The 18,459-nt window shown below is 43.1% G+C and overlaps 1 protein-coding gene across 2 annotated transcripts in view; it reads right to left on the reverse strand.

The window, feature by feature from the left end:
• The window catches only part of LOC148034108 (uncharacterized), a 93,085-nt gene that overhangs the window by 21,919 nt on the left and 52,707 nt on the right, over positions 1–18,459 (reverse strand). For both annotated transcript variants that reach the window (XM_087682122.1, XM_087682121.1), the window contains exon 3: positions 3,571–3,699. In XM_087682122.1, the coding sequence (XP_087538248.1) occupies positions 3,571–3,699 (129 nt within the window). The remainder of the gene's footprint in view (positions 1–3,570; positions 3,700–18,459) is intronic.

The raw sequence follows: 18,459 nt of genomic DNA on the forward strand, positions 1-18,459 counted from the left end.
TCATGACACCATTTGCATGAGGTCTTTATGCCACATCATTGTTCTCAATGGCACAAATCGTTCTACATCAGCTATTGGATTTCAATGCGTCAATATCACACCCACAAAATTTATCAAGTCCTTTTGAGCATTTTTAAGGCACTATCAATATAAGCCCTCATGGAGACACACAAAATGTTGATGATGTTTACTCTCAGTTTTTTTATTTACTCAAGGCAATCAAACATCGATGATGCACACTAAGTCCTTTCGAGCATTAGAAGGTCTAAGACCTCACAGGACCATAAACCTTTGCCATGTTCACCACAAAGAGATAAAGAGATGCCCCCACCCCACCCCCCTTCCTCTTGTGGACAATATCACAATCGAGCTGATGCTGCCCTATTTGGAGCATTTTCAAGCTGCTACATCTCAAATACGCTGCCCATCCTTGGTGATAGGTTGCCCTTCAAGGTTCTACATTTGAAGGCATGTATCCCACAAAACTATTGTGTTTTGTGCTGTTGGTCTATCTACAGAACCCGGGCCGTCACCTGCACCTCACAGTCCTCTACATCATTATTATAGCTCTTGACTTCATGTTCCATCATCTACATGCATGTTTGGTCCTCATTCTAGTGCCGCCAAGTTATTACAGCTGTCCACAACCTCATTCACAACAAAATACCTCTTTGTTTTACTGGTTATTGGCTGCCACTCTTCCTTGCTACGCAGTCACCATAGTGTTGAAGCTACTACTAAAACCAACCTCCCTTCTTGGAAAGGGCGGTAATTCCCTAATTAAGCACTTAACTATAGCGATCAACAAATGAACACAACTTGAAATGCACAAATTACCTTAATAATATTGGACATTGGACACCCTGTTGGCCCCAAAACTAACGCCCCTTTCAGTATTTATTTAATTTGCTTGCTAATGGAATCAACAAGTTAAGATTCACAATCTTGTTTGTTGTTCCAAAAATACTCTTTGCTATAGTAACAATCAGCAATCAATTTGGGCCAATTACCCCTTGATTTTTCACCTAGGACTTGCACAAATGGAACCACCAACTGACCAAATGCTGCCTCAAATTACAATGAATGGGTTGGCATCTGAATTCTTTGACAATTACACAAATTTCAGGTGCTGAATTCAATGCACAATGCCTTCACCAATTAGCACAGGTCCCAAGGTAACTGTCAAACCTTAATTTCTGCAGAGATTTAGGGTTTATAGCAAAGACCTCTCTATTGTCCACCAAATTTGGCTCACATCTACCCAAAATGGTTGAGAAATGCTGAGATCTCCTCAGAATGGGTTGGAGAAGGGGTTGGAGAAGGCCAATATAAGAGAGAAATCTGATTTTCTTCGCGAGAAACCCTAAATTCTGCCTATTGCCTGCTATAGCCTGCATTTAATGCAGTCATCTATTGCTAGGCACCTCCAAAATGCTGTCACCTAATTAGCAATGCTGTTGCCAACACCTACTAGAAGGTGACTCCTTGCTGTTCCTTGTTTGTTGAGGCCCCCAGATAGCTGTCTTCTGCGACAAATTGCTGTTCTCCGATAAAAAAATGGACCATCAGCTCTCTCTCTCTCCCTCTCCCAAGCTATAATTTGACTGAATGGCCGTTTTTCAGCAACCACTTCCCAGTAGGTAGTAAAGAAGGCCTTAGAGAGACCATCCTCCCCCGAGAATTTTTGCCCATCCTATGTATGGAAAGCCTCCTCTAGTTCCTTCTTTGTGAAGGGAGCTAGGAGGGAGCGTCCAATCCCCTCTGTGACGAGGGACGCGATGTGATCCCATACCAGTTGTCTACATCTCTGTCCTCTAGCTGAAGCTGTCTCCTACTGGAAAAGACGCATGTAATAGTCTGTAGCAATCTCCATCACCTCATCTGGGCTAGAACGAGTCCTCCCGGAAGGCCATCAGTAGAGGGCCCTTCACCACTTCCCAGTAGGTAGTGAAGAAGGCCTTAGAGAGACCATTCTCTCCCGAGCATTTTTGCCCATCCTATGTATGGAAAGCCTCCTCTAGTTCCTTCTTTGTGAAGGGGGCTTGGAGGGAGCATCCAATCTTCTCTGTGACGAGGGACGCGATGTGATCCCATATCTGTTGTCTACATCTCTATCCTCTAGCTGAAGCTATCTCCTACTAGAAAAGACGCGTGTAATAGTCTGTAGCAATCTCCATCACCTCATCTGGGCTAGAACGAGTCCTCTCATTCTTCACCCAGAAGGCTACTGAGGTTTGGAAAGAGAACATTGAGTGCTTGTCCTCTAGGCCAGCAAGGGCTGCTCACGCACGCACCTCCTGTGCATGGAGAGTGGGATCCCCTGGTGCCTCCTATAATAATCTTTGCGTGGCCGCCAGGTCCCGCCGAAGTGCTCTCTTCTCCTCCCAGCTCTGTTGCCTGACCTGTATGGCTGCCTCTTGGCAGATTCTACTCGACTCCTCTAGGACCTCTGCAATCTCCTCTGCTATCCGGTCCCTCTTGTCCCACTCTCTGGTCCAAATCTGCTCTATCTGTCTCGTCACCTCCTCCCTCCTATAGATCGAGTCAGGGATCCGACAGGATCGTGTGTCTAGGGCGGATGCTTGAGGGTGAAGTGTTAGGAGAACCGAGCACTGATCGGGCGATGCGGTGCCTGCCAACTGCTCAATCTGGCCTCCATGAGAGCCTCCCTACTCTCCCACATAAAACTTGTCCAACATCTCAAGCAGGACTCCACCTAGCTGCTTGTATCCCCAAGAGAAGTCCAACGACCCCTCCCTCCTGTGGAAGGCAGGGTCTCTCCATGCATCACGTGCTCCAACTGCCAACAAAAAGACCTCCCATGCCTCCTGCTCCTCCCCAGCAATGCCCTGGTAGTTTCTACCTCTGCCCTGCTGGTCCTCTGAAGCCTCCAGGTTATTGAAGTCTCCTCCGACGATCCAAGAGTCCTACATAACTATATGCCTATACAAGTGCCAGTAAAAACTATCAAAAACTAGGACCTAAATCAAAAAATATGCTTGCCAGACACTAGGACGATTGTGTGAGCTTTTTATGAATGTAAACAAAGACAGAGGAAAGGAAAACACAAAATTTCAGGGTAAGGGTCAGTCATTAGGCTTTTCGCTGCTCAAAAACCGACACCCATTAAAGCATGGACCATCCATGGAACATGAACTGCACCTGAATAGTTGCGGATAGGATTTCATTGTCAGATAATGGCAGTAGTAAGTCTTCTCAGAGGAAAGAGTAATGTCAAATACGCAAGTTCAAAGAAGATACAAAGTATTTAAGTGAACTGGTTCTATCAAGTATCTCTTTCACAAAGTGCAGATAATGAGTGTAGGAGCTATATCTAAAGTTACAGCCAGTAAGAAAATCTACTATTTTCTTTCTGAACTAAACAATCATCAGCCAATTTTTTTCATTTCCTTGTGAAATTGGATGTGCATATATTCACATATCTAGTCCAGAATGATCTCTTAACAACAAATATCAAAGCAGCTTGACAAGTGAATGAACAACTAGACTTTTATATGGGTTGCCTCTACTCATACATCGAAAAATGAAGGCAATGCTGGCATGACCAACCTCATCTCGATAATCTTTTTCAACGACTCCAACAGTAGCACCTGGATGGCGAGCTCCAACCAACATGAAACTTGCAATCCAAATAAGTTTCTCCAACATTGGCTTCTGAAACTCCACAACATCAAGAACCTGAAAAGCATTCCCTCATTAGAAACTTCCAAAACTACTGAAAAGTCATTATGTCACATTAATGACACCCATGTGCTAACTTGTAATATACCAATTTTTAATGATCATCTTCATCTTATAAGACTTCCATTCAAATTCAATGATTGGTATGCAAGGTTCTGCAAAGTTTGCCCTGAAGATCTTACCTTTCGGTGAACATAGTTCACAGCCTGGTCAAATTATTGAGTGGCTTCTTCGTAACAAATTTGATTCTTGCATTTATGCTTCATCTTGCAATTTTTTCTTAAGTTAGCACCTTACAGACACTCTTTTTAAACTGTAAGGTTATCAGCACACAAATGCCCTTGAAATTGACTCATGTACACTAAGGTCCTTCAAAATGACATCTTTGAGATAAGCACCTTAAAGATGCTCTTTCTAAACTGGATTATACACATTTAGGGTCTTTAAAATTGAAACTTTGTTGCAAAACCAACTCCTTTTCTTATCAAAACTGATGGAATCTCATTAGTACAAGCACATCTTTACTTTCTAGAAGATTCTATGTATATGCTAGTAGCACTCCTAGGCATGCCCAAAGTGGAGTTGGAAACAATCTTAACATGGCTCTCATCCAATATCATCCAATCCTAGAACCTCTAAAATATATCGGCCTTGGCCAAAGTGTGCGAAGAAAAGTTACAAAATGTGTATGAGGTAAATAGCCTTTCTAAACAATGATGTGCACAAATTCATGTGAACAAGCTTCAAAATCACTAGCTTGGGTCTCTCAAAGCTTCAAAACCTTTGCTAAATCTATATGAGATAAAACTATGGTGTGCACATTGGGTGCAATTCATGTGAGCAAGCTCCTTTTATTTGTGATAGTGGGACCAATGCCCAAAATCCTTCGTAACAGGACATATCACTAGCATCCATCGCAGCAAAGAGTTTACTTTCAAAACTTACAAAACGTTTCTTAATTTTCTACCTCTTTCTGTCAGAGTGCAGTGAACGCAGAAGCATATGGACGAGACTGAAAGACAATAAACACGAGAAGAAGGGGAGAGAAAAAAGACAGTAGAATGCATGCTGAAATGAAGAAAGCAGATGTACAAACAGGCTATTGAAGTATCTCTGTGAGTTGATCTCTCTCTACACCTGGAACAAACAAGGGAGATGGGCTGGTGGAAGGCAGCCAATAAATAGCTGAAAATAGGCACTAAAATGACTGGGATGGCCAGCTAAATCTGACCAACCAGCTGCCAAAAATGGCCAACTCAACATAAAAAATGCAGAAAATTTGCGACCTGCCCAGATGTGCCACATGGCATTGCCACCTGCCCACTAACTGTCTGACCTGCCCAAAAAGGTGCCTGCTCCTGGTGACTGCTGAAAATGCCCAAACTGACAAGAAATGCGTAACTATGCCTGGCAAAACTAACTGTACAACTATAACTTGACAATGCTAGTCTAGGGGAGGAATAAATCTCCAACACCCCCTCTTAGATCCTGCGTGGGGCATAAGGTTCATGATTCTGGAGTGCTATCAAAGAACAACCTAAGGAAGTGCCTTCGTAACCAAATCTGCCAAATTGTCCTTTGTCTTGCAATATACCACATCAATGGTCTCATCCAAGAGCTTCTCCCTAGTGAAGTGATATTGTATCTCAATGTGCTTTGACCTAGCATAAAACACAAGGTTCCGTGCCAAAGCAATGCAACACTCGTTGTCAAGTGAAGGGTCATAGGACTTGTTTGCAGGTAGTCAAGCTCTCCTAGTAATTGTTGAAGCCACACTATCTCACATGTGGTAGAAGACGCCCCTCCATACTCTTGCCTCTATAGAGGGAAGAGCAACTGTGGGTTGCTCCTTGCTACTCCACGAGATACTGCCTACGCCCAAAGTAAAGCAATATTCTATCGATGACCTCCTATGGTCAAAATCTTTGGCCCAATTTGAATTCGCCTAGTCCTATAGAACTAAGGTTGAATCTCTTGTACCTACTAGATTTTAAAAACCTGGGTCGAGTCCCCCTCAGGAACCACAAAATCCTCATAGTAGCCTGCCACCATTGAACCAGCTTGGGTTCACTCATGAACCCTGCAAGCAAACTTGTAGCAAAGCACATCAATCCGAGTGTCAAGGAGCCCTATCAATGACCCAATCAACTATCTGTAGCCGGTAGCATCTGCCACTTGTGAATCTACATGGGTTGTGGCCTTCCGGACTCTAGTTCAAATTCATAGGAGAAGAAATAGCCTTACACCCCTCCATCTCAAATGTAGTCAAAAGCTCCCGCATATCTGGTGGGAGATAAAAATCCCCCTCACTATTTGCCAAATCTCATGACCTAAAAAGAAGTAAAGAAGGCCCATATATATCATCTCGAATACCTCTAATATGCCTCCTTTGTTTGCTTGACCTTCTAGGCATGGTCACTTGTAAAGATGAGATCATCCACATAAAGCACGAACAATGCATGCCTATTTGAGGTCATAAAGAGCCTTCTTTAACCTATACACCTTATCATTGGATGAGGAAAAGCCAGGACGCTGCTCAACAAATATCTCCTCCTTCAAATCTCCATTTAGGGAAGCAAACTTCACATCAAACAAATAAACTAGTCATCTCCTATGGCTGGCTAAGTCAAGAACAGCCCTTATGATAGCCACCCGAGCTGTAGGACTAAAGGTATCATGGAAATCCATCCTTGGCCGCTATGCAAAGCCCTTTGAAATGAGTTGTGCCTTATGCTTATCCAAAGTGCTATCACTATGGATCACATCCAATTCCTACTTCATAGCCTTCTTCCAATGCTCCGACTGTTGGGAATAAAGGGCCATCGTGCCTTTTATATGTGCACGGGTGTGAACGCACCCTTAGCACACTTGTACTTTCATATATATCTATCTAAAAACCTAAAGTGGTACACACTCCAATTGTACCCAAGAACATCTTGCATCTCTCGCTCTCACTCGCTGCTGTTGCTCACGTGTTTTGCTCTTTACCTGACATTTCATCGCCGGACATTGCATCTCCGCAGCGCATCACTCACTTCAAACTGGTATCAGAGCTCCGGCTAAGGTGTTCGCGCTTCTCGCAGTCCGTGCAGAGCTTCGGTTAAGGTGTTCGTGCTTCTCGCAGTCCACAGGTCACGTTTTTCAGCCAGGCGACATTTCCCAGGTTGCGCGCAGGTCAGTCAGTCATTTTCTGGTCAGCTCGTCACTGTTCTTGGACAGTGTGCAGTCAGGCGTGCAGTTCCAGGCAGCGTGCAGGTCAGGCGCAGATCAGAAGTGACGTGTTTTGCACAGGCGCTGGTCACGCAGGTCACGCCAGGTCAGTTCGTGACTTTCTAGGCCACGTGCAGCTGGCGGCAGGTCAAAACGCAACAGTCGTCACGTTACGGGACAGTTTTCGTCAAATTTCTCTTGCAAAATTTTTTAATTTTCAAAGGTTTACTGCAAGCTGCCCCCTTTGCCCACTGACGGGAGTTCACGCGTGTAAGCACAGTTCTGTGTTTTGGGCAGATTTGAGCCACAAATTTGGGGATTTGTCCGGATTTGACACGAGCAAGACACACAGTGAGATTCTGTCTCAGAAATTGCAGGAATTTGTGACATTTTGCCTCCGAAATTTGGGGCTTTTCATGTACATGTTAAAATTGGGCTGAAATTGACCCAATTTCTTGACATTGATGCACATTGGACCCCGTGCAATTTGGGGCTTTTGCTGTTTGAGCAAAATTTGTGCGCAAATTGGTCATTTTATGTACATGCGGGTTTAATTTCATGCAATTTGGACGCCTGACACTTGAAAAATTTGGGGGTTTTGCTGAAATTGCTTCATTTTGGCAAAATTGGTCTACTCTATGCATGTCAGAGACAGTGCAGATGTATGGTTGATGTTTTGAGCACAAAACTTTGGGGCTTTTGACCGTGCGGGTCAAATTTTATGCCCGTGGGTGCATGTACAGCAGAAATTGCAGCTAAAATTTGGGACTTCTCATGTAATGTGATGTATTTGTCCTTGGAACAGCTGTCATCAGTTGTGGAGTGCTGTAGCACAACATTTGGTGCTTCTGAAAATTGATTTGCAGATCTGAAATTTCTGCTTTTAACTGGTACTTATTGCTGGTTGGTACTTGTTTGTACCTTGGTCACTTGTTTGACAGTTTGGGCCTGCATTTGCTGAATTTGTGGTCATATTTTGGACTGAAAATCATGGCTGGCAGCAGCGATAGCAGCCATCTTATGCACATCAAGAAACTTGAGGGTGCACATAATTTTGTAGTGTGGCAAAAGCAATGCTACAATATCCTGTTGCAGAAGAAGCAGGCTAAGCCGATCAAGGCCAAAGGGGTAAAGCCCGCAGATGTGGAACAAGATGACTGGGATGAGTTGAACGAGCTTGCACGCTTGACCATTGAGCTATCTGTCTCTGATGCTCTGCTGTTTAACATAGAGGGTTTGGACACTGCCTATGCCATCTGGACTAGACTGGAGGAATTGTATGCTCAGAAGAGTGCAGCTAGTAAGGTGTATTGGCTAAAAAAGCTTATGGATTTGCGGATGAAAGAAGGAACTGCTATGTCAAATCATCTGAATGAATTCAACTCAATTTTCAGCCAGCTGGTTGCTTTGAAGTTTGTCATTGATGACGAGTTTAAAGCTACCTTTCTGCTTTGCACTCTACCAGAGAGTTGGGATACATTCAGGACTGCCTTGAGTAACTCGAATGCTATGCTTATGTATTCTGACGTGGAAAGCTCTTTGCTTATGGAAGAGATGAATAGGCAAAATAATGCATCAAGTAAGTCGTCTAGTGCCTTGCATACCAGGGGCAGATCACAGCAGAAGGGAAAATCTGATGGCAAGGGTCGCAGCATGTCTCGCGGCAAGAATGTGGAATGCCACCACTGTGGCAAGAAGGGTCACTTCAAACGTGACTGTTACAAGTGGAAGAAAGAGAAAGGGAAAGGCAAGAAGACAGAGGACAGCAAGGAAGAGAAGAAAGAGAGCCAGCCCAAGAAGAGCAGCGTCAAGATCGAAGAGGTGAATGTAGTCACTCAAGACAGTGACAGTGGGAACGATGTACTCTTCGTGTCTTCATGTTTTGATGCCCATGCATTGGTTGCCGATTCGGCTGATGACATGCATACCTGGATTTTAGATTCGGGTGCCTCCTTTCATGTCACCCCTTACAGAGATTGGTTTTCCGATTATACAGGCGGTCGACATGGTGTTGTCCATCTCGGGGACAACTCAGCATGTGATATTGCAGGCATTGGCAGTGTGCAGCTTCAGTTTCAGCATGGTTCTGTCTTTACTCTTCAGAATGTTCATCATGTACCTGAGCTCAAGAAGAGCTTAATCAGTACTGGGCAGCTAGATGATGATGATTATCATACCACATTTGGCGATGGAAAATGGAAGATCAGTACAGGATCTAGAGTCATTGCCAGGGGTTCAAAGAGTGATACTCTGTATCCTCTTCATGTATCTAGTGTGCGTGACCATGTTGTCGCAGTAACCGAGCAGCCAAGCGTTTCTTTGTGGCATGGCCGGTTAGGACACATGAGTCAAACAGGAATGAAAGTTCTTTCTCGTTTGGGTTACTTGCCTTGTCTCCGTTATGCTGATTTTGAGCATTGTGGTCATTGTGTCTATGGTAAGCATGCGCAGACATCTCATAAGAAATCTCTTTCTTTGAAATCTTCACCTCTAGAGTTAGTACATTCAGATGTATGTCAGATGCCAGGATTGTCTTTGGGGGGGAAGAAGTACTTTGTCACCTTTGTCGATGATGCTACACGGAAGGTATGGGTTTACCCCATTCGTAGCAAGGATGAAGTACTTGACAAGTTTAAAAACTTCTTGGCATTGGTTGAAAATCAGACTGATAAGATACTTAAGTGTCTTCGCTCTGACAATGGTGGGGAATATGTGTCCAAGGCCTTTCAGGCATTTTGTGACAGCAAAGGGATAAAAAGGGAGCTCACTGCCCCTCATAATCCACCCCAGAATGGAGTTGCAGAGCGTATGAACAGGACTATACAGGATAAAGTCCGTACTATGCTGTCTCATGCTGCATTACCCCATGGTTTTTGGGCAGAGGCTGTTATGACAACCGTTCACTTGATCAATCGGTCACCAAACAGGTCTTTGGGGGGGGTAGTTCCTCAGGAAGCGTGGTCGGGCAAGCCACCTTCTTATGCTCATTTACGAGTGTTCGGCTGCGAGGCTTTTGTGCACATTCGTAAGGAAGACCGCAGCAAACTTGAGCCAAAGTCCTGTAAATGCATATTCCTAGGATATGGTGATGAGGGTGAAATGGGGTATAGATTGTGGGATCCCGTGAAAAGGAAACAGTGCGCAGCAATGATGTTATCTTCCGGGAAGGTCGCATGCATAAACAGCCCGAAAAGACTGAGGAGGTTCGTAGGGTTGTATTCCGGGAAGAAGTACCTTTTGGACAGCAAAATGTGCCCGCTGTACAGCAGCAAATACCTGCTGTAAATGAACCTGCGAATGCAGAAAATGATGCTGGAAATGATCTGCCAGCCATTGCCCATAATGATGAGCCACTAAATGTGCAGGAACAGCCAGGACAGCAAGCTGTTAATGTTGATTTGCAGGCTGAAATGCCAGGACAGCAAGCTGTAAATGATAATATGCAGGCTGAACAGCCAGCAAACAATGATCATTGGGTTAGGAGATCGTCTAGGGCTACTAGATAGCCCGACAGATTCGTTCCTGGTGCAAATAATGTGGCTGATTATGTCATGATCACTAACTGTGGTGAGCCGTCATGCTTCAAGGAAGCAATGGACAGACAGGACAGCAAGAAATGGTATAAAGCCATGTTGTCAGAGATGGAATCTCTTGAGAAAAACGGCACTTGGGACTTGGTGCAGTTGCCTAAAGGGCAGAAAACGCTTCCATGCAAATGGGTTTATAAGATGAAGGTCACTTCTGGTTCCTCGCCAAAGTACAAAGCCAGATTGGTTGCTAAGGGGTACAAGCAGGAACATGGAGTTGATTTTGATGAGATCTTCTCTCCTGTAGTCAAAATGACTACATTGAGAACAACCAGCTGAAGATATGGAGCTCATACAGATGGATGTAAAGACTGCATTTTTACATGGTGATCTGCATGAAGACATATATATGCAGCAGCCTGAAGGGTTTGTGGCTAAAGGCAAAGAGAAGATGGTATGTAAGCTCAAACGGAGTTTGTATGGGCTGAAGCAAGCACCAAGAGAATGGTATCATAAGTTTGATACATTTATGCAGTCTCAAGGTTTTCAAAGAAGTCAAGTGGATCACTGCTTGTACACCAAGAAGGCCGCAGATGGCAGCCTAATTATCTTGGTTCTGTATGTTGATGACATGCTGATTGCTGGCAGGGATACTCATGCCTTGGATTCGTTGAAGCAAAGTCTTCATGGCAACTTTGACATGAAGGATCTTGGTGATGCAAATCACATTCTTGGCATGCGAATACTCAGAGATAGATCCAAAGGATTACTCTTTCTATCTCAACAGGAGTATGTCTCTAAGGTTTTGCAGTGTTTCAATATGGAGGGGGGGAAACCAATTGGTGTTCTGTTGCCTCCATATGTGAAACTCAGTGCAGAGGACAGCCCTACATCTGATGATGAGAAGGCTGAAATGGCCAAGATTCCATATGCTTCAGCTGTTGGCAGCTTGATGTATGCTATGGTTGCTACACGTCCTGACATTGCCTTTGCAGTGGGAGTGGTTAGCAGATATATGGCAAACCCTGGCAAAAAGCATTGGAAAGCAGTGAAAGGTATTATGAGATACCTCAAAGGCACAAGTGATTTGTGCATCTGCTTTGGAAAGCAGAAGGCATCTGTCGTTGGCTTTACGGATGCAGACTATGCTGGTCATGCGGACTGTAGAAAGTCCACTTCTGGGTATTTGTTTACCTTCACAAGAGGAGCAGTCTCTTGGATCTCCAGGCTACAGAAGTGTGTTGCATTGTCTACTACAGAGGCAGAGTATGTGGCTGTACTGAGGCATGCAAGGAGGCTTTATGGCTTTCACGTCTGGTGGGAGATCTTGGCATTACAGAGTTACCCGTTCTTCATTGTGATAGTCAGAGTGCTATCATGCTAGCACGGAATCCCGTCTTTCATGCAAAGACGAAGCACATACAGGTGAAGTATCACTTCATCAGAGATGTACTTGACAGCAAGAGCATTGAGCTTGTCAAAGTGCATACAGATGATAATCCTGCAGATCTTCTCACGAAGGGTCTTCCAGCAGAGCGGTTTGCTCATTGCCGACAGATGATGGGAGTTGGATAGATATATGTATTTCAGCTTTGTACATACTTAGACTTAGTTGATTCTTTTCTCCTCTTAAGGCACATTGCCTTTAGGTGGGAGGTTGTTGGGAATAAAGGGCCATCGTGCCTTTTATATGTGCACGGGTGTGAACGCACCCTTAGCACACTTGTACTTTCATATATATCTATCTAAAAACCTAAAGTGGTACACACTCCAATTGTACCCAAGAACATCTTGCATCTCTCGCTCTCACTCGCTGCTGTTGCTCACGTGTTTTGCTCTTTACCTGACATTTCATCGCCGGACATTGCATCTCTGCAGCGCATCACCCACTTCACCGACTATAAAGCTTTCTTCAAAAAATTGGGCTCTCTATCCTACATTGCACAAGACATCAAACAATAGTTAGTACAAACAAGCTCGATGAAGTGTACATGGTTCTTTTGAGATCGTTGTGGGCCATCTTGCAGCGGCTACCACTCTTCATGAACTCTCTCAATCCCTAAATCATGAAGTATATCGTGTGCCCAACGATGAGGCCAATACTTCCCTCGCCGCTTTACCTCTACCAAAGTCTCTCGAATGTCCACTGGGGCCAACACAACAAGTGAATCCAATGGTGAAGTGATCTCCTCCTCCACCGATGGTGGAGCCTCGATAGGCAAAGGCTCTAGAGCCACTAGATCAAATGCCCAACTTTCACCTGAATCTCCAAGTACAAAATGTTCAACACCCCTCTATGCAAAGCTAGAAACTCCACAAACCAAACATTTGGACTCGTGTATATCTCCCATGAAACACAATCATAAAGCATGTATCCCTTGGATTGTGAGCTATAGCCCATGAACATCTATCTTTTGAAAGCCGACTCAAATTTATCCCTCTTTTTCTTCGAGATGCAAACATAAGTCTATATCCTTGGGATTGTGAGCTATAACCCATGAACACCTATCTTTTGGAAGCCAACTCAAACTTATCCCTCTTTTTCTTTGGGATGTAAACATAAGCATCACACCCCAAGCACCCTGAAATAAAACATGTTTGACTTTTGACTCAAATAAGCCTCAAAAAGTGTCATACTAACCACGGCCGATGTAGGGAATCGATTAAGGATGTGGATAGCGATGGCTACTACTTCGGCCCATAGACACTAAGGTGTCTGTCAATGCTCACGAATGCAAGATATACATACTGGATGGCTCACCCCAATCTCCGACAATCCACACACAAGCCACAAGCTAACTTCTGAAGATACTCATAGTTGAGATGGCCAAACCAAGCATGCCATAGCTCAATCTGAGTTTGAGAAGCAAGAAGAACAAAAGAAAAAGTTGATGAAGTCTGCATCTTGTAGATTCCTTCTCATAACCTATACAAAGAACCTTTTGAAAAGCACCATAAAGAACGTGAAAGGAATTCTTATCAAACTCAACTAGCAGGCCAAGAGCACAAATCTTACTCATTGAAAGAAGATGATATCCTAAACTTGGTAGATAGAGAACCTCTAATTTGTGGACACCACCTTGCCTATCCGAAACCAATAGCATATCACCTTTCCCTTTGATAGGATAAGAATTTGTCTATGCCTCGAATGTATACAAAAAATACCATCTGAAGGAGTCATGTGGCGGGACGTGCCACTATCCACAATCCACTCACGGGACTGGGGTCCCAACATTGTTGCATCAATGGCCGTCGAAGAGCATCCTCAATCACATCCAAATGGAGGAAGACCGCCGATGAAGGAGTACCCACCGCTCGTGTGTCCTTTATAGTCTTCTCCTTCTTATGTCCTTATCCTTGTCAAGACAATCCTTCTTCCAATGACCTATCTTGCCACAGATGTGGCAAGTAAACTACTTGGCTTTATCTTGCTTGGGCTTCTAGTCCTTCTTTTTCTTCTTGTTCTTCCCCTTCTATTGGAAAGATTGACATATCAATGCTTGCGACTTGGGAGAGTTGTAACCGTTGCATTGTTCCTCCAAGACTATCAGAACCAACTCCTCCCAATAAACGGTATCTATCTACCCTGAAGCAATCAAGGTGGAGTAGAATGCACTAAACCAAGGCAGTAACTGTGAAAGAAGAGTTATCACCATATCCTTCGAGGTAATCACCTTTCTTGCATTTTGAACTTGTGTCTACAATTACTGAAGCTTATTAACATGCTCTTGTATAGAAGAAGACTTGTTGGGACTCAAAGTCCACATTTAAGCCTCTAGAGACACTTGCTTCATAATGGTCATTAGATTTTACATTCGATCCATCCAACCATATCTCCCAAGCCACGGTCAAGTACTTGATGTGAGCAATAAAGGCCAAAGTGCAAGAGAGAAAAAGAAAAGAATAGATGCGAGCATTCAATTTATCCCAACGTGCCTGTACCTTGAGCAACGCAGCTTTCTCATCGGCAAAAAACTTGGAAGAATCATGAGCTATAGAACAATCCATAGCCTTGATCACAAGCTCCACCAAATCATAGGATTTCACGATAGCAAGTATCATTACCTGCCAAGTCCTGTGGTTCTCCCCATCGAGCTTTTGATCTGAAGAAAGAGCCAATAACATGGGGAGCTTACGGTCCACAATAGCCTGAAACTCTGCATCAATCTCGAAAGACATTGTTAACTAAATAACTTGCACAAAAACAAGGGCACCCCCCTCAAACTCCACAAACGGTGCCTGCTAGGGCTTTCTCCACCCATCCCAAATGTGTTTCAACTACACAAGGCAATGAAAACTCAAAATCTGCTCCAAAAGACTGAAAATGCAGCCTTTTCACCTTCACAAACCGCAAAACCTGCAAAAAACAACAACTTCGCTTCTTTCCCATGCTTCACCTATTTAGCTCACCCTCCAAATGCTAAAAACACAAACTTTTGTCACGCTGAAATCTCCCATTCAAGTCCACCCATGATTAATCAGCCCTTCAATGCTGCTCTGATACCATGTCAAAGTGCAACGAATGCATAAGTGTATGGACAAGTCTAAAAGACAATGAACACAGGAGAAGAGAGAGAGAAAAGAGACAGTAGAATGCAGAAATCTGCAATAAACGAATGCTGAAATGAAGAAGGCAGATATACAAACATGCTGTTGAAATATCTCCGCAAGCCGATCTCTCTCTGCCTGAAAATAGACAAGTGAGATGGTCTGACTTAAGGCTACCAATAAATAGCTGAAAATAGGCCACTAAAATGACCAGGTCAGCCACCTAAATCTGGTTGACCAACTATTGAATTTTGAAAATGGCCAATTGCACATAAAAAACGCAAAAAATCTGCGATCTGTCCCAAATGTGCCACGTGGCACTGCTGCCTGCCCAATGATTGTCTAACCTACCTAGAACAAGGTGCCTACTCCTGGCGACTCCTGAAAATGCCCAAACTAACAGGAAATGCGTAACTATGCCCGAGAGATCTAACTATACAACTATAGCCTGATGATGCCAATCCAAGGGATGAATTAAACTTTAACACCTTTGAATACACAATGATTTCATCAAAGAAGGTGCCAACAATAGAGTGATGTGATCTAAAGATATGATCCATCATGAGAGTAAATGTCACAAGTGCATTTGTAGGCCCAAATGGCATAACAAAAACTCATGCAAGCCAAAGGTAGTCCTGAAAGCTATCTTATGTACATCCCCAGCGTAAAGTGCATTTGATGGTACCCACTTTTGAAGTCTATGAGACTAAAAACTTATTGTTGTGTCGTCAGTTGCTCTCACCAACCTTGACTAACAAGCTTTAAATCCATCTCAATCAAAAACATAAGCACGTATGTCTTTAAGGATACAAAGCTACAATCACTCCAATGTTAACCAACATGAGATTGAAAAATGTATCCATGGTCTCACATTGCTCCCACATTGCAATCAATGAGGAATGCCCACAAATCTGAATCCCAAACTGATTTAATTCGTTAAATGAGGCCTCAACCCTGCTTGTTCGACAATCTTAGAGCTTTGCCCTAAACAATGCACTTACAATTCACTATCAAATTGAAGTAATTCGGACCACTAAACCTACTCTCCCTAAACCCTAATCTCTAAAACATGCACTTTCCTTGAGATTGGATGCTGAATTTAATGCTTTGAGTGGCTAGAAGTTGAACTTACATGTCTGAATACATTTACCCTAATGTCTACCCAGAATCTTCCATGGTTTGGTACTCCAAAACAAGGGGCCAATTGGGGGTTTGGCTTGGAATGTCTTTGGCAAGAAATTCCATATCCAAAATGACTGAATTTTTTGCAAAGCCTAGCCACTAATCTTTTGTAAATAGCAAACCCTAATTCTAATCTATTGTAAAACAAATCTTGCAGAGCCTAAAAAAGAGAAAGAAGTAAGAGATTGATTCTTGGTTGTCTAGCACCTCAATATGGCTGCAAAACACTCTCCTCTTGCTGTTCATCATGAACAATTAGCAAGCATGCATCTCTGCTTATTGGTACAGCTCTTCAAAAAACAAGACTAGAGAGTAAGAACCCCCCATAGCCAAGATCAAGTTTCTAAATAAATGACCAAATACCCCTAAATCAAAACACAAGGGCTACTTATCCTTAAGGTCTGCTTTACAATTTAACTAGCCTAAGTGAGTGGTTTACTGGGCAATAACTCAATTCAAAGGTACAAACTTTCAATGTAACTCAATTCAAAGGTATAAACTTTCAATATAATGAAAGTTTCACATTGCATCTTATTGCTTTTGTCCTATCCTTCTACCACACAGCCTATACACTTGTCCCTCATATGCCCCAATGTCAAATATTTCACTACTAGAGCAATGGTCACATGCCAAGAACTAGGGGTACTAGAATTAGAGTCCATTTCAATTAAATCATTAAGCTCGTTTGTCATTCTCGTGACAATTTTTACATTTTAGGGTTCCACCACTCTTCTACGAAAAGGAAGGCTAGTTTCGAGAAGAGAAACAAGTAAAGGGGCTCAAGGAGTGGAGACTCTCTAATAGCCACTCTCTCTCATGGAAGTGGGCTAAGGGAGAATGTTAGATATTATCGTTCTTTGAGAATATGGAAAACCTAGTTATAGAAGAGTCTTTAATTCAGAACTTATACATCATGTATGAATCCAATTCGGATAAGTTTGAGACAATAGCTCAAGATAATTTCACCGAGACACTAGCTCAAAAATAACATGTATGCATCAATCCAATTGTTGTACACATGTTCCAAAATCAAGATATAGACCCCCTGCTAGAAACAAAATCCATATATGCATAGATTTCATTCAAGACAAAGCAGTGCACATAAATCCAAAAGCTCTATGCTCCAGCTTTCAAAAGACACTTATTTTAGCCCAAAATAAACTCTTGCATCAAGGCCTGCAACAGTAAATCAAGAAATCTTCAAATCTGTCCATACTATATCTCATAGGAATAGCTAGAAGTAAGAGAAGGCACCCGAATCAAGATAGGTCTAACTGTTAAAGCTATGGACTGCAATATTCAGCCTATATGCCCTATATTACAGCAGTGGAATATTGTATTTTAGCCCCGAAAAACACACCAAAGAGCAAACTTCCAGCCCTGCTCTTCTCAAGTGTTACCCCTATTATGAGGTAATTGAGAGCCCTCATTAAAAGCATACAACTCTACCTTTTTCTCCACGAATTCTTCAAGACAAATCCCTGTTTTTTGCACCCTGTTCAATGGTGAATTCACCTCTGAGGCAGCCCCTTAATTTTACACAGAAAGCTCTCTCAAATCCTCCCCAAAAGCATACTATAAAGTCTATGTAAAGACTCTCTTCCTTCTCCAGTGTAAAGTGTCCTACTAAAACATCCCCCTAGAGTCCGACCTGGACACAAGACACAATGCAAGCCAAACTCACAATAAAAGAAACTTGACATTAGCCTCACCTCCTAGCCATAGAGCTAAATAGGCTCACCCTCGAGCCTAGGAGCTAGTAGCACTCCAGGTCACAATCACATCCCAAGGGTTGGCATAAACTACCATCCCACGCCATCCCGGTGTATGGATGTGCCAGCCAATGGGCCAAGAGTCCAAAAGTAGTGATCACATAACGAACGTGCACAATAGGGCCTTGAGTCCTATAGATAGGACTCAACTGCCCTAACCCGAAAGTGTTCTTAGTGCATTCGTACTAAGTCACTTCATAACCACAATGTGAATAATTGTTGTCCTTAGCAATATCCTCAGAGATTAAGAGAGGAAAACGACTCTTCAATGAAGGTACCGACTCCCAAGTAGCCTTCACCTCCGAACAAATTTTCCATCTGACCAAATACTCAAGATAAACGGTTTGACGAGATCATTTAGTCCTAAGGTCAAGAACCAATTCAGATCTAAGTGAAACATAATAGCAGGCAGTACCCTCCAACCATGGGACTCTCTCAATCAGAACAATCAGTTCACCTTGTCCCAATCATTCTTTCAAACGACTCACGTGGAACACAAGGTGAACTCAATTTTTCTT

The sequence above is a fragment of the Lygodium microphyllum genome, chromosome 7 (assembly GCF_053477565.2).
Source record: "Lygodium microphyllum isolate KBCC chromosome 7, Lygodium_microphyllum_v1.1.10, whole genome shotgun sequence".
NCBI classification, from domain to species: domain Eukaryota; kingdom Viridiplantae; phylum Streptophyta; class Polypodiopsida; order Schizaeales; family Lygodiaceae; genus Lygodium; species Lygodium microphyllum.